The following is a 17,523-nucleotide window of genomic DNA, read 5'->3' as shown; positions in this document are numbered from 1 at the left end:
TGTCCTTGTCAAGCGGGCAGCAACCCCTGGGAGCAGGCGGTCCCTCAAATACCCCGGGGCCAAACTGTTAAGGGCTTTAAAGGTCAAAACCAGCACCTTGAATTGGACCCGGAAACGAACCGGCAGCCAGTGCAGCTCTTTCAAAATGGGGGTGATATGTTCCCAACGGGCAGCTCCAGATAACACCCTCGCTGCCGCGTTTTGCACTAGCTGCAGTTTCCGGATATTCTTCAAGGGCAGCCCCACGTAGAGCGCGTTACAGTAATCCAACCGCGACGTGACTAAGGCGTGGGTAACTGTGGCCAGATCTGCCTTCTCGAGAAAGGGACGCAGCTGGCGCACCAGCCAAAGCCGTGCAAAGGCACCCCTGGCCACCGCCTCCACCTGAGCTTCCAAAAGCAGAGCCAGGTCCAGTAGTACCCCCAAGCTGCGTACTTGCTCCTTCAAGGGGAGTGCAACCCCATCCAGAACCGGTAAAATCTCCTCATCCCGATTGGCTCTCCTACTGACCAACAGTACCTCCGTCTTATCCGGATTCAATTTCAGTTTGTTAGCCCACATCCACCCCATCACGGCCTCCAGCCCCCGATTCAGGGCATCCACCGCCTCCCTAGGATCAGATGACAAGGAGAGATAGAGCTGAGTGTCATCCGCATATTGCTGACAACTCAGTCCAAATCCCCGGATGACCTCTCCCAGCGGCTTCATGTAGATGTTAAACAGCATGGGGGACAAGACCGATCCCTGCGGGACCCCACAGGCCAACGGCCACGGGGCCGAGCAGTAGTCCCCCAGCACCACCTTCTGGACCCTCCCCTCAAGAAAGGACCGGAACCACTGCAACGCAGTGCCTCCGATTCCCATACTCGAGAGGCGGCCCAGAAGGATACCATGGTCGATGGTATCAAACGCCGCCGAGAGGTCCAGCAGAACCAACAGGGACGCACTCCCCCTGTCTAGTTCCCGGCGTAGGTCATCCACTAGAGCGACCAAGGCAGTCTCAGTCCCATACCCGGGGCGGAAGCCAGATTGAAAAGGGTCCAGATAATCCGTATCAACCAAGACCCTCTGCAGCTGGGACGCCACCACACGCTCCATCACCTTGCCCAAGAAGGGAAGGTTAGACACAGGTCTATAATTGTCCAGGTTGGAGGGATCAAGGGAGGGCTTTTTTAATAGAGGTCTTAACACCGCCTCCTTAAGGCACGATGGCATCCTGCCTTCCCTTAACGAAGCATTAACGATCACCTCCAGCCATCTGCCCGTCCCCTCCCTGGCAGCTTTTATTAGCCATGAAGGGCAAGGGTCAAGAGCGCACGAAGTCGCCCGCACACTGCCCAGGATCTTGTCCACATCCTCAGGCCGCACCAACTGAAAAGAATCCAAAACAACGGGACCAGATGGTACCAGAGGCACATCTGCCGGAACTGCCAAAACAAGCGGTTGGGTGGGAGCGGGGAGTGACTTTCATTGCTCCTTCCACAATTGCTCTTCCAAGAATACATCCTGGAGGTTGTGCAGCCCTCAGGGACATATTCCTGGAAGTCAGAGAGCCCTTTTGGAGGGAGGTGAAAGCAGCAAAAAATGTTCACTCCTCCCCCTGCACTTTGCTGCTCAACAAGCTTTGGCTAGGCTTGCTGAGTCTTTCCAAACTAGCTTTTTAAACTGTCTAGACCCATTTCAAACTAGCTTTAGGATTATGGAGGTCTAGGGCTATGGAGCTGAGAATATCTATATGAAGCCGCTGGGTGAGCTCATCAGTGGACTTGGTGCTGGGTGTTCGCAATATGCTGATGACATCCAAATCTATTTTTCCTTGTCATCAATAGTAGCAAAGGGCATTAGTCACTTAAATGCCTGCCTAGAGGCAGTAATGGGCTGCATAAGGGATAATAACCTAAAGCTAAATCCAAGCAAGGTGGAGGTTCTCATTTAGGGTGGGTCATAATCTGCAAGATGGGATAGAATTTCCTGTTTTGGACGAGTTACACATCCCATAATTTCCTGTTCTGGGGGAGTTACACTCCTCCAGGAAGAACAGGTCTCAACTTGTGCCTCAGGTTGAGGCTGTGCTCAGGAGCGCTTTTTACCAGCTGCAATGGATTCGACAACTCCCCCTGTTCCTCGAGGAGAATGACCTGAAAAGAGTGGTACACCAGCTGGTAACCTCCAAGTCGGACTACTGCAATGTACTCTATGTCAACTACCTTTGTACGTCGTTCAGAAACTTCAGTTAGCTCAAAATGTGGCAGCCAGATTGTTCTCTGGGGTATCCTGGAGAGACCACATTATACCTGTTCTTAAACCATTGCACTGGCTGTTGGTAAGTTTCCAGGCAAAGTACAAAGTGCTTGTTATTACCTTGAAAGCCCTGAATGGCTTAGATCCGGGTTACCAGAGAGAGCATCTTACTTTACAAGATTCCCACTGCTCATTAAGGTCATCAGGAGGGGATCCGTCTTTGGGTGCCACCAGTTCATCTGATGGCGACCTGGAACAGGGCCTTCTCAGTTGTCGCCCCAGACTGTGGAACACACTCTCCAAGGATATAAGAGGATTATCTTCCTTGGAGGCCTTCAGGAGAGCCTTAAGGACCCATCTTTTCAGCCTGGCTTTTAATTATATCTAGTTTTAATTTTAATCTGGTTTAAATGTTTTTTATTTTAATGTAAACTGCCCTGAGCCACTTTAGGAAGGGCAGTATATACAGTGAGTGAGTGAGTGAGTGAATGAATGGATGGATGAATGAATGAATGAATAAATAAATAAATAAATAAAATAAGGTTGGAGCAGCCCTTGTTGAGAGGGCACAGCTCTTGCTGCACTGGATGTCTGCACCCGTTTCAAATGCTTCCTATAAAGTTACAGGAAATAAATTCTGTTCATTGCTGTACCATACCTTTGTACTGAGCTTTGCCAAGTGCTGTAAAACCCAGATACGATGGGACCAGGCATTATAATTGCTTGGATATCGCCCAGCAGCTTCACAACAGACACCCATTTCTTCTTTTACTAATCGCCATATTCTTTCCGTGGGTACTGTTTCCAAATTCCCTTTAGTCACAAGAGTGGGCAAGGAGTTTTCCTGAATTAGTTGTTGCAGCACCCATCGTCTGGTTAAACGGTGTAGAGAGTTAACAGTGCAAGAACCAGTTTAAGAATGTGAAAACATTTTCTTTGTTTATGCACTATATCATTATAATGGTTCTTAGTACAAAATAAATTGGAAGCTGGAATGGAGAAGAGAAGCAGCACACTAACTTTGAACCAATCATCAGTAAATGCTCTAAAATACATCTTAAAGTACTTTTACAAATCACTTTAGCTAGTAGCGGCTGCTGTTTAACAATGAATCCATTTTAAAGGCAAACTAAACTAGAACTTCTTTTTAAAGTCTCTGATAAATTCACTGGACAACTCTCAATACCAGCATTGTGAGGCAGTATTTTTCTACATTATTTCATCATTCAAAATTCTACAAATCTAGGAACAAAGGAAGCTGCTTTATTCCAAGTCAAACCCTTGGTCTATCTAGCTCAGTATTGTCTACACGGACTGCCAGCAGCTCTCACAGGAACATAGGAAGCTGCCTTATACTGAGGCAGACCACTGGTCCATCTAGCTCAGTATTGTCTATACAGACTGGCAGCGGCTTCTTTAGGCAGGAATCTCTCTCAGACTCAGCCCTATCTTGGAGATGGCCAGGGAGGGAATCTGGAACCTTCTGTATGCAGATGCTCTTCCCAGAGTGCTCCCATCCCTGAAGGGAATATCTTACAGTGCTCACACAAGTATCTCCCATTCAAATGAAAAAACCAGGGCACACCCTGCTTAGCAAAGAGGACAAGTCATGCTTGCTACCTCAAGACTAGCAGGAGTCTTTACCAGTCCTACTTGGAGGTGCCAGGGACTGAACCTGGGACCTTCTGCATGTAAAGCAGATGCTCTACCACTGAGCTACAGCCATGTCCCTTCTTAGCTATTGTTTTTCTAAACTCAGACATCTTAAGCTTCTCATCACTGCCCTTTTCTGCACCATTTCAATGTCTAGGATATCTTTTTTGAGATGGAATGACTAGAACAGCATACAGTATTCTAAACGTGGTCACAACACAGATGTATATTATAGCACTTTGATACTTTTCATTTTACCTATTTTCCTAATAATTTCCAATAATTTAATTTTCCTTTCCACTGTCTTCAGCACACAAAATTTAGGTTTTCAGAGAGACTCCCGCTACAGCCTCAACAGTCTTCTCATGTGAAGCATCGTAAACATGAACAGCAGTGTATAAGTTCTTTCCTGCTTAGTCATCACAGCCAATTTAGAGATGCATGCAGCCCAAAACATTCATTCTCCATATGTTACAGCACCATTTCCTACACTTTACAATAGATACTCTGGTAGTCCCTATTGCTTCCAGGTAGCATTTGTCACCCAGTTTCTCAGGAGGAAAACAGAAATGTTTATTTCAACACATAGGAGGCCCAAGATATTGCAGTGCCTTAGTTGAGGCACCAAATGCTTCCCTGCCCCAAAGCCCTGGTGGGGGCCAGGCCCCCTACAAAAGTAACCCTTGCAAGCTTTGGAAGTGGCACAGGGAGGCGGGAAGTTGCTGGCAACCTTTCTCCTTGGGCTTCTTTCAAGCTTTGCAAGGATTGTGTAGAGAGGTGCTCTTTACAAAGCTTGCAAGGGTCAGAGTGGTCCCGAAGAGCTGCTTCGATGGCACGGAGCATCTTGCCAATGTCTGATGGCAGCACAGCAGTCCGCTGCTTAAGGCGACAGCCTCAACTTGCCTTAAGAAAGGGCTGCCCCTGTTTCTATATTCTTATTAAGAGCGAAAAACAACAAGAACAGGGGGACTCCCAGACCTGTGAATCCATGTTTCTGGACTCTTCGGAAACTTAGTAAGTGCCAGCTTTCCAAGATGCAAATCTTTAATGGGATTTAAAGTGCCAGATAATATTAATTCTTTCCTGCAAAAAGAAAAATGAATTATATTAGTACAAACATAACTGAAAATAACCAGCATAGAACACACTTACTAGTAAAATACATAACACACAGCATCCATAATCATTTGGAATTGAAAAACCCCCCACTAAGTGTACAATCAAATATTAGTTAAGTCACAAAAACTAGTCTCGTAGTAAGTCAATTCCAGAGTGGCATCATCTTCACAGCACAACATGTATGCCACATGTCAGCGCTGGCATACAAATTCTTCTTACCTTCTTTTGGTTCTCTTCTGCACAACCAAATCATTGCTTCATGTACTTCATTAAATGCTGTGCACATTTAAAGAGGCATTCTGGATCAAGCTGCCTCGCAATGTCATGCCTACATATAAATCAACAGATTTCAAATGAAGAGTCACACAGATGTAGAATGGGTTGAAGTAGGTGTTCCCAGGTGGCAGAACAGAAATGAACTGCTGGTGGGTTCCGCTATTGTCAGTCATGTGAGGAATTAAAGACAGTTTGCTATCAGTCTATCATTATACAATTGAGTTTATTTTGTGTGAATGCTAATTTTTCTGAGAAAAAAGAAGCTCGACCAATTGCCTTACAATTCCCATAGGGGGTCCAGAAGATACCCAGCAGTAAAACAGAACAAACTAGAATGTCCTCTTCTTGCATTCCGATAAAAATGAATTATTCCTCTGTGTTTGTTCAGAAATTAAGCAATGGTAACCCAGGATTTCTAGACTTAATGCCTGACATACTGGGCAATGTAATTGCAGGGAGTTCTGCCCATGCAGTTCTGGGGTCTAAAACATTCACAATACTGCGGAACTAGGATGGTGCACTACTTAATCACAATCACACTTCTGCAATGCTCTGACAGTTCCAATGCCCAGAGTGTCACAAAAGTGCAGTTGCACCATTTTAAGTAGTAGTGCACCAGTCCTGTTCTACAGCACTGTGGGCGTTGTTTTAGATGCCCATAGTGGTGCAGGTGGTTCAGAACTGCCCATGTTATATATGCAGAACATCAGCAACTGAATATAAACCTACAGCATAGCTTAATCTTGATGAAAAACACAAAGCATATTGGTGTAAACCACTGTATGCAAGCTCCTTTAAAACTATTCCCCCACCCACGAAATTCCCCATGAACATCTATCTCTCCAACCCATCATCTAACGGCTACTCATGAAGGCATATCTAAATCAGCAGTAGTATCCCATGCAGCTTATGTTGAGTCTACGGGACCAGAAAATGTCTTCCGTTCCCTTAAAATAGAAGGCTGAGACCTTTTAATACTCTGTTAACAGTCATTGAACTGTTTTTGGTTTTCTAAGTAACTCCATTCTATTTAAGGATGATGATGCAGCATAGTAATATCTCAAAATAAATCTAACCCAGGAACCAACTGAATTCAGACCAACCTACTTCCTCCAGATCATTACATACAAACACTATTTGCAATACTGTGACCCTCCCAGGTATCAGCCCTCATCACTAACATCAAAACTTAAAATCGAGGCAAGCAGTTGCCAAGGCACAGCCTTTGGCTTTCTGAGTTTTATAAGGCAGCCTGAGATTTCTTGAGAAGACGAATTGGTTCCAAATACCATACCCTATCAGCTCCAGATAGAGCCAGGGGCAGGCAACGTGTGGCTCTCCAGATGTTGCTGAACTACAACTCCCATCTTCCCTGGCTGTAATAAAATGTGGCTGGGGGCGAGGGGAACAACTGCACATTGCCTACCTCTGAGCCAGAGCAAGGGCCTAATCCTGCATGGGGCAACATAACACACTGTCTTTGGCAACATGCATCCTCCGCATTCCTGTATTAGACAAGGCAGCTTGGGATTTCTTGAGCAGGTGAGCTGGTTCCAAGTGCCCCTCAGAGCGAGGGCCTAATCCTGCGTTGGGCAACGGGACACCAGCCACCAGACTGTCATAGTTCTCCTACTTAACAGTTGCTTCAGAATTTTCGATGTCTCTACGTTGGAAGTGCTAACATGTATAATAATGAGTGGAAATTCCATTCTGATAATGTGTGACAAAAGCACATGCTGTACATAGACACAGGAAAAACACAGAATTGGGCAACCACTCAATCAGTGCAAACCACATGTACACAGAGCAAAAAGATGATAATGCATGCATGACTAGCTCCACATGGCTTCCATTTTCCTACAAAGAAGTGCTTTTTGGGTAGGAACTTGTAATGTCTGAAGCCACCCTTAAAAATCTTTCCTATTCGCTGCACCCTTTAAGTCTGCCTCCTACATATTTTGTTCTGAATACACAATGCACAAAGCATTAATCACTGTTTACAATATATTTAAATAACGGGACAGATTCAAAAACACAAAGCAAAAATTGAGCAAAAAGGGGAACTTCCATTCTTTGCAATATATTCTATGGCTCAGTGAAGCTATATGGAGTGATGCCTTCCTGTACAGGCATTCTGACATAAGACTGAATAAAAAGGAAAGGCTTTTACAAAGAAAAGGGGGGGGGAATGTTGGTTTTATGCTGCAGGCTTTTAAGGCACTTATCCCATACAACAGAATACAGAGTATTTTATTCTCTAGTTCCATTTTAATTTGTAAGTGTAGGAAGGCAATCAAATTTATCTGGACTTTGAAACTTCAAAAAAGCAACACTAATTAGGATTATTGGCAGCAAGCAGTATTCTTGGGTTTCTATTATTTATATATGCTTTGGTTTCCTGATAGCCTGCCCCAAGCCTGAAGGTTCACTGAGAAACTCAATGAACGGAGAGGAGAGCTGGTCTTGTGGTAGCAAGCATGACTTGTCCCCTTAGCTAAAGAGGGTCCACCCTGGTTGCATATGAAAGGGAGACTAGAAGTGTGAGCACTATGAGATCTTCCCCTCAGGGGATGGAGCCGCTCTGGGAAGAGCAGAAGGTTTCAAGTTCTCTCCCTGGCTTCTCCAAGATAGGGCTGAGAGGGATTCCTGTCTGCAACCTTGGAGAAGCCGCTGCCAGTCTGTGAAGACAATACTGAGCTAGATAGACCAATGGTCTGACTGAGTATATGGCAGTTTCCTATGTTCCTAACTCACACACTCCACATCTGAAAGGTGAAGGGAAAGCACTGGGGCAACTGTCATACTGAGCATTGGAGGTGGTAAGGAGATATTTGTAGTTAATGGCAGACATCGTTTCTACCAAAGCATGCAGGTAAATACCACCTCCAAGCAAGCAATGAGGCCTCTCCTGCAGCGCCATCAATGTGTGTGTTTTTGCACAATGAAGCCAGTGGCCAGTTCTCCCAGAGTGCACTCCTGTACTCTCAAAGCCCAGTCGTGGCAGAAACACATCATTCAGAGTTGTTCCAGCTGCATTTCTGCTGCAACAGAGGTCTTTGGGAACACAGGACAGCACTCCGGGAGAAGTGCCTGCTGGCTCTGTTGTGCAAGAATGTGCATGTAAGGGAACTGATGGGGTTGCGGGGGCAGTCCCACTGCATGCTCCAAGATGCTACTTATGTGCATGCTTCTGTAGCTAGGATGTCAGAGATCTATTAGATATACAGTATATATCTAAGTGTCAGATCCAAACCTGAAGGCTCAATTTGCCACTATTTATCTGAACGTTTATTAATGAAGAATACTTGACTGTAAGCAAGTTCAGCACCTCACGGTAATATACATTAGATTTTAAATACCATAAGCACTTTTACTCAATTCAGGACTCAAACTCGGTCTTTTTATGTTTATACTGCTAATATGCAACCAGGAGAATTCTGATCACCCTTGTTATCACTTCCACTTAAGCATCTTTTATAGAATATCATGCAAGAGTTCTTCTACAGAACAACTAATTCAATAGTTCCCTTATAGCATTTGAGTGACACTGAGCAATGTAACTGCAAATGCTGTACAAAGAAAATCACATCGGTTCAATTCCAGGACACTTTATTGGCATGACAAGTGATACAAGGGTTGCCGATGATTGCACTGGATAAAGAAACATTTCAGCTCCACTGCATAAACCAAGGAGCAAAAATGACAGTTTAAGAAAATCATGGATTATAGACCAGGAGAGGAGGACAGGAAGGGATATAAAAGTTTTTCTTCCCAAATCCCAAGAGTCACCATCTTACACAGCATATAAATGGCTAGCAGTACAGTATAACAAAATCCTATACAACAAAATAAAGCCAGTGATAACGTTTTTAAGGTTAAAACCATATAATATTATAAGCATCGTTTACATATCCATGAAAAGCACTTGATAACTCCTAGCTACTCAAAGTGCTTTCATAGAAATGCATTGGGTACGGAATCAATCAACAGTGTAGGATCTATAACAGTCCATTCACAGGTGCCAGCCATTAAGCAGTGAACATGCATGTAAGGACTTGTCCACAGTGGCCAACATCCAGACTAATTCCGTGCTGACATGCCAGGCTTTTCTATTGTACAGTGCGATGTGTGTGTGATTTCTGGTGACCCCCCTTCCATCTGCAGCTGACTGCCTCCCAGAACTCTCTCTAGGAAGGATGGGGGATCCCCAGGAACATAATTTCAGGCGGCACAGGCTAGGGATGTGCGAACAGTTTGAGGTGGTCCTAGTTCTACGTTAAACCTGTTCGGTTCGACTGTTCCGGTGTAGAACCGAACCACCGCCAGTTCGGTCCGAACTCAGACCTAACACACTAACACACACACACACACACCCCGACGGTTCAAGGGGTTCTCAATTTTTTTAATTTAATTTTTTTAACCTTTAGCCCCTTTGGGGGGCTTCCTCTAGGCTGCGGGGGTGGGGGTCCACGAAGATTCCCCCTCCCCCGCCAGCCTCCCTCATCACCACCACAGCCTGTTTGACTGCTTTATTAGGCCCGTTTGGGCCTCCATAGACTCACGTGGTGGCCATTTTGCCTGCCGCTGTCATGCATGAATTGCCTCTGCGAGGCCTGGCATGGCATACGCAATGGTGGGCAAAATAGCCGCCACATGAGTCTACGGAGGCCCAAACAGGCCTAATAAAGCAGCCAAACGGGCCATGGTGGTGATGAGGGAGGCTGGCAGGGGAGAGGGAACCTCTGTGGGACCCCCCCGGTGGCCTAGAGGAAGCCCCCCGAAGGGGCTAAAAGTTAAAAATAAATTTAATTTTAAAAAAATCATGGGGGTGCAGAGCCAAACAGGTCCGGTCAGGTTCGAGTCCAGTTCGGACTCAAACCAAACCGGGCCAGCCAGTTCCGTGAACATCCCTAGCACAGGCAACTGCAGAGCATGGGGGGGAATATCCAAAAAAGCACCCCTCCTACTTTGTGCTATGGAAAACCCTGACACTTTAGCACAGGGTTAGTCTGGATGTCAGCCACTAATCTCTGGCCACAGAACACAAGGCAGTCCTGAAGTTATAGTAGATATGAACAGGGTTGTGTTTAGACATATTGTTCAACCACCTGCTTCAGAAAGAAGTGGAAATCCTGAATCTAAACCCTGCTAATTGAGCAAAGAGGCACCTTTTAAAGCAGTGGTACTCTTATATTTAGCAGGAGAGCAATTATCCCTATTTAGCCCAGTAGAACACCTCTCTGGTAGCTGGTGTTGCTGTCTTCTTTGTAGGTTTTATTTTATTTTATTGTTTTCAGATAGCAATCCCTTTTGGGACAGGGAACTATTTCCCCATAACCTTTGCCATGTAAACCACTGCGAAAATGTTTTTTTGTTTAACAATATATGCATATTTTAAATAATAACAACTTAATTAATAATCAGCAAAAGTCTCTTCTGAATCCCTAATATGGTAATCTGACCCTGGATGTGACATGGACTACTTCTTTCACAAAGACATCACTTTTAGATTTGCCCAATGAAAAACAGGGTGAAAAAGTGTCAGGGGGATCTACCTTAATTGCAATCTCAAAGCCAATGAGTACCAGTTTAGTTCAACGAGTACTAAAGTTAATTGAGGCCTTCTGCTCCCAAGTCTTCTATGGGAAGTTTGTACCCAACATCTGACACTCAAATATACTATTTAGTGCAGAGGCTTAAGGAAATGGGAATTAGTTAATGGATCACATGTTCTGCCAGGGGCCCAAGAGAACCCAATACTCTTACTTACTAGCCTATATCCAATGTTGAGGTGCCACTATACAGCATCATAGTCAATAGACCAAGCCACACTTTAGAATGGCTCCACCCTTACAGAAGTGCAGAATAACCTCGCATGCAGAGCATCAGTTTTATACTGCCCAGGCAGAACAGCCAGGGCTCATCCACTGACTCTTACCTCACTAAACCAAAGATGGGAGGAGAGCTGATCTATGGGAGTAGAGCTGGTCTTGTGGTAGCAAGCATGAATTGTCCCCTTTGCTAAGCAGGGTCTGCCCTGATTTGTACTTATATGGGAGACTATATGTGAGCACTAAGAGGACGGGGCCACTCTGGGAAGAGCATCTGAAGTTCCAGGTTCCCTCCCTGGTATCTCCAAGATAGGACTGAGAGAGACTCCTGCCTGTAATCTTGGAGAAGCCGCTGCTAGTCTGTGCAGACAATACTGAGCTAGATGGACCAATGGTATGACTCAGTATATGGCAGCTTCCTATGTTACTATGTGATTCCACTGATCTGGTCTCTCAGGACACATTCCTTAGAAACCCAGATTGTTCAGGCCTATCTAAGTTTAGCATTTATATAGCACTTTCAGTGTTCAAAGTGCCACATATATTGTCACATAAACCTTGCAACAGTTTTGTGAAGTGAACTAATACTATTATCCTCAAAAATGGGGGGGGGGGCGCTGAGGTCTCCTAGTGATCTGGAAGCTGCAACATCCCCAATCATACGGCTCATTCTCTCAGCCATTACACTACACCAGCTCTTGAACGTCATGAAGGAGGAAAAGGAAGGAGAAAAGAGACAAAACTGAACTCCTCCTTTTGCACAGTTTTATCATTAAAATGCCTTTGAGATTTTCTCTCTCTTCAGGGGATAGATATGTCTCAGCTGCCATTAAGGTCTTTCAAACTGAGGTAATTCCACAGCTTTTTTATGGCTCCCAGATCTATACATATAGTGACTTTTGTCCACTTGAGAGGGTCCAATCTAAATTTATTAGGGCTATTTTCTCAACCCCCTAATGCAAAGTTGTGTCTGGAAGTGGGCTTATTAAGCTTGGAGACCTGTGCCTGGACCTATATTTTTAACTTTTGGTTGAAGCTGATCTATTTTCCTTCTGGCCTAGCTTCCTTAATTTTTAAGGATGAATATCCCTCTGATTGGATGCATTTAATCACTGAAAAGTTAACATTATACGGGTTGTCAATGGAAAATCTGCTCCCTCTAGGTTATGATAACGCCAAGGTGACTGATCTAAGCCAGGCATTAAACAACGCAACGTTTGGAGCTGTTAAATCTTTACAAAAGCCAGCCAAATATCTGTATAATTTGATATACCCAATACATATAAGAGCCCTCTAACTTTGCCTCGGCTGGATGTGTTGCCCTCTCTAGTAATGGAGAGTAGGGTTAGCCCCCTATCTGGAAAGATTGTGCCCTTGTAGGAATGGGGCTGTGAGACAGTTGGCCATGTGCTCCTTTACTGCTCTTTTATTGAAATCTATATTTCAGATATAGTCCCCCTTTTGTTTTAAGATATCCAAATAACTCTGACAAGTTTTACATAAATTTACTGTTAATTTAATGTTTCTCAGCAGGTAGCCAGGTTTTGTATGGCTGCAATTAAGATCCGCACATGGTGTGTAGAAATGGTTAATTTAAGCTTCTAAGTTGTTTCATCTTAAGAACATACAGACAGCCCTGCTGGATCAGATCTAGTCCAGCATCCTGTTTCACACAGTGGCCCACCAGATGCCACTGGAAGCCTACAGACAGGAGTTGAGGGCATGCCCTCTCTCCTGCTGTTACTCCCCTGCAACTGGTACTCAAAGGCATCCTGCCTTTGTGGCTGGAGGTGGCCTATAGCCTTCCAGCTAGTAGCCCTTGATAGACCTCTCCTCCATGAAGTTATCCAAACCCCTCTTAAAGCCATCCAGGTTGTTAGTTGTCACCACATCTTCTGGCAGAGAATTCCATAAGTTGATTAAGCGTTGCATGAAAAAGTACTTCCGTTTGTTGGTCCTAGACCGCCTGGCAATCAATTTCATGGGATGACCCCTGGTTTTAGCGTTATGTGAGAGGGAGAAGAATTTCTCTCTATCCACTTTCTCCACACCATGCATGATTTTATAAACCTCTATCATATCCCCCCGCAGTCATCTTTTTTCTAAACTAAAAAGCCCCGACTGTTGTAGCCTTGCCTCATAATGAAGGTGCTCTAGGCCCCTGATCATCTTGTTTGCCTTCTTCTGCACCTTTTCCAGTTCTACAATGTCCTTTAGATGTGGTGACCAGAATTGTATGCAGTACTCCAAGTGTGGCCACACCATAGTTTTGTATAAGGGCATCATAATATTAGCAGTTTTATTTTCAGTCCCCTTCCTAATGATCCCTAGCATGGAATTGGCCTTTTTCACAGCTGCCGCACACTGACCTGAACATATAAATGCCTGCATAAGGGGAGGTACAAAAGTTTCCAAGAACTTTTAAAATACTGTAACAAATATCTTGGTTAAGTCAGTATGTGCAAGCTTGCTGGCTATACCTTAAATCTGTATACTAAGAGCTCATTAAATAGAGAGGATGGTAAAGATCACTTTATTAATGGTGGGGGGTTGGAATATGGGGCACGGCTGAAAGTGGTTGTATAACTGAAATTTGAAGGTGTTTTGAATAAAATTTAAATTAAAAAGGAGGAGGAAGAAACTACTTTCCCAAGCTTCTGGAGTCCATACAACTTCTACTGCTCTTGTGCTGAGCAGCAATTCTGGCTTTCTTCCTGCGTCCACAACACTGCTTTCTTAACTTAATCTCTAGCTGTTACAATGTAATTTATTCAGCCTTCCGTTTTTCTTTTATCTCCTGTTTTCCTCTTTGGAGTTCAACCCAATACCTTTGTTTAACTGCTTACCCTTTCTCTGAAGCAGCCACTTCTTATTTCAACTGAATGCTCTTAAAAATAAGAGACAGCACATTCCCTTAAGCACTATAAGTACACAGTGACGGTGTTAACTCATCCTATGAATACCCTCTCATTCAGATGTTATCGCATTAATGCATAGAAAAATGTATAGCCTTTGTTCTGGATAGGTTTAAACTACAGTACACACTACAATTTGTTATATGTCAATTTAGCTAGCATAGGAGGAGTCTGTCTTAGTTGAGGCCAATGAAAATTAGACAAATCTGATTAATGATGAATGAGTGGATGACCTTCACTGAATAAATGAAGATGGAAATTGATCTCTACAAATCCATATACACACCACCACAAGCTTGTTGACATACAGAGAAAAACAAATGGCCATCCTCACATCTCAAGTTGGAAGGAAACGCAAATTCTGCATCTTTAAGGATTGGCCATAGCCAAAACAAGGAATTTTGGGTAAGGCATGCAGAATATGTATATTTCTCTCTCTCCTTCACTCTCTCCCCAACACATGCACTTATGTATCTCTTAGTGAAATAAATGAAACTTTAATAAAAGAATGAATCTACCTGCTTAGTGTTTTGGGGTCACATGTAGATAAACTGGTAAAAAGAATAACTGCCCACGTTCAAATCTCTGACTGTACATGATAAGCTCAAATCATGGCCACTATCTCTCTGTATTAACCATAAATCTCAATTAAAGTTGTTCTCAATTTTAACTAATCTCAAAACATTGTTACAAAGATAAAAAATATTTTGAAGGATGTGGCACATTGAGAGAAAGAGAATAGCCCTTCTGAGGGCTTGAATCGGGGGAGGAAAAAAAGGAAGGGCACCTAGGGGGCCTAGCCAGGGCTTCAGATGCCACTCCCCCATCCCCCGCAAGGCAGCCCCCTCACACTCGGGGGTGGGGGAACGATGGCAGCTACCTGCCCTGAAGAACCCAACTGTTCCAACAAAGGAGACACCAGGGACAAACATTATTTTTCAACAAAGTCCCCCAACCACTGCAACTGACCGGCTGACAAAGCCTCATTGTTAGGGCTGGTAATAGTCTCAGGCGTTTCTGAGTGCACCCCCTGTAGGAGTGCAGAAGCAGCGAGCGGCAAGGCCGAAGGCAAAGCCTTATAAACAGGCACGGGCTGAGGAGAGACATAATTGCTGCTGTGGTTTTGGCGGGAAAGCGGAGCTCCGCCGGAGGCCAGCTTGCATTCCTTTTTCTTTTAGGCCACGTCCGGCCATGATTTTGGCAGGAATCTCAGAGACTGTCGTCAGTGATAGCCACGCCTGTACTGCCTGTAGCTGAAGCCTCTCACAAAGTGGAGCCCCACCGGAGGCCAGCTTCCATTCCTTTTTCTTTTAGGCCACGTCTGGGCCATTTAAGTGTTTGGTCTTCTTTGCCACTTTTGGGGGCAGAACGAGCTCTAGGCACGGAGCCATCTCAGAGCTTTTAGCAATGGTTCCCTCAGAAAACCCAGCAGCGCACACGGCAGCAGTCCCAGACACCGCATAGGTGGGAGCCAACATAGCCTCTAAGAGGGGGCCCTCCAAAAGTGTGCCCTTCAGCATGTCACTGCAATATGAAAGCTCCATGAGTGGAACAAGTGCAGAGACACAAACCAAAAAAGGTAGAGGATAACCAAGGAAAAACAAGCCTAAGGCAGCTAGAAGCTAGAGGAGACTGGGCAGCTTGTGTACTGACTTGAAGCAAGACAGGACCGGAACTGGGTTGGGTGTGGCTGGAGCAGCATAGTATATACAGATCTGAAATCTGATTGGCCCTGTCTTGAAGCATGAGAAGGCTGACAACCCGTCAAGTTAGGATGCCCTCCCCATTCCTCGGAAAAACAAGGTCTATCCTTTTTTGCACAATACCTTATGGGTGATTAATGACTATGGATGTATAATGTGGCTACTAAAAATTGAATAAGGTATAATTCCATAGGTGAGGTGCAAACTTCAGGAAATTACGTAATTATTAAATGCTTAGCCTTACAATATCCATGGGTCGGGTCCTCTCTCCTGGGGATATGGCAACATTACGGAATCATATGGATATTGAGCTCAATGGGCTCTTTATCTCATCCAATGGGGTGTTGCTAGGCTCCAAATGGCTAGAAAGCTCTGGGTATTTCACTTCGGCTCTAACACCATGGCCACTTAATGGCACAGCGGGGAAGTAACTTGCCTAGGGAGCAAGAGGTTGCTGGTTCGAATCCCCACTGGTATGTTTCCCAGACTATGGGAAACACCTGTACTGGGCAGCAGCAATACAGGAAGATGCTGAAAGGCATCTTCTCACACTGCGTGGGAGGAGGCAATGGTAAACCACTCCTGTATTCTACCAAAGACAACCACAGGACTCTGTGGTCACCAGGAGTTGACACCAACTCAACAGCACAACTTTACTATCACCTGCATATTCTCTGGACAGGAAAAACAATATTCTGTGTTTATTTTCTCTATGCAAAATGGAAAAAGAAGGTACCGCAGAAGGCACAAAACTATAAATATGAACACACCACCCCTACCCTAAGTTTCTTTAAACAGCAAGGGCATGACAACTACAGCACTGTAAAGGACTGGGCTGGGGGTCCTCAGAGGGATGATGAAATACCACCACAAAAAGTGACAAGTTATAACACTAGGAAGAACCTGAGAAATCCTATTAAAAGCTTTCTCAGAGTTTCTGAAAAGCTAGCTGGTATACAGTTAAGCAGTTCTTAAAACAAAACCTATGACTCAGACATCAGGCAGTGACCAGAAGTCTTTGCATCCTCGTTTGCTGAACCAAACATACCTTCAAATATTAGATTGTTATGCATTCATTGAACCAAACATACCTTACATTCCATGCAGTTGTGAAGTCTGGGTTTAGTAGCAGCAAAGTACAAGTGATATCTATCAATTCTAAAGAAAGAAAGAAAAAGAAACCCATTAAAAATGACAGAAGTTATTATTTCTTATGTCCTCATCCTTAGACAAGCTTCCCCGTAACACTATTATGTTTTTCCACATGAACTGGCCAGAAACATTTTTCCTGACACCAATGTCATTTTCATCTGCACCTCCAAAGAGTGAAACAACTGGAATACTTCGGTTTTGAATTACCCCCATTAAATGATTCTGTCAAAGGCACCATGGAATTCTACGTAGCCTGGTAACCCCTACCCTATTTCAGCTCTTCAATGTTCATTTTGTTGCTGGGGAAGTGGTAGAAAAACAAATAAATTACAGGTAAGAGATGCTCAATACATGCATCCACGTTAATTATTAGGAGTGTATCCTGTAGCTGCCAAGCAAAATGGCATATCCCCCCTCTCTTCAAAATGTCTGAATGAAGACTGACTTTACTATGGTAATGATACCAAGAAGGAAGCATAGAGCCAAGCTGGGGGAAGGAAGCAGCTGTATGGTACAATGGCAAGAGTGCTGGATTTGGATGCGAGAAAGCTGTGTCCACTCAACTATAACACTCACTGGGCTAGTAGCTCTGCCTTTTAAAGCATTTCTATATGTTAACATGTGGCAGAAAAG

General features: G+C 44.3%; 1 protein-coding gene and 1 non-coding gene across 3 annotated transcripts in view; both read right to left on the bottom strand.

The window, feature by feature from the left end:
- The window catches only part of PTAR1 (protein prenyltransferase alpha subunit repeat containing 1), a 54,844-nt gene that overhangs the window by 17,047 nt on the left and 20,274 nt on the right, over positions 1 to 17,523 (bottom strand). For both annotated transcript variants that reach the window (XM_053295703.1, XM_053295704.1), the window contains exons 3-5: positions 16,830 to 16,896; positions 4,873 to 4,977; positions 2,900 to 3,113 (exon numbers count right to left, since the gene is read on the bottom strand). In XM_053295703.1, the coding sequence (XP_053151678.1) occupies positions 2,900 to 3,113; positions 4,873 to 4,977; positions 16,830 to 16,896 (386 nt within the window). The remainder of the gene's footprint in view (positions 1 to 2,899; positions 3,114 to 4,872; positions 4,978 to 16,829; positions 16,897 to 17,523) is intronic.
- TRNAV-UAC (transfer RNA valine (anticodon UAC)) lies at positions 3,896 to 3,971 on the bottom strand. The gene has a single exon. It is a non-coding gene; the product is annotated as a tRNA-Val (tRNA).

The sequence above is a fragment of the Hemicordylus capensis genome, chromosome 2, assembly GCF_027244095.1.
Source record: "Hemicordylus capensis ecotype Gifberg chromosome 2, rHemCap1.1.pri, whole genome shotgun sequence".
Classification (NCBI taxonomy): Eukaryota; Metazoa; Chordata; class Lepidosauria; order Squamata; family Cordylidae; genus Hemicordylus; species Hemicordylus capensis.
The sequence above is the reverse complement of the archived record's forward strand: the minus strand, read 5'-3'. Positions and strand labels throughout refer to the sequence as shown.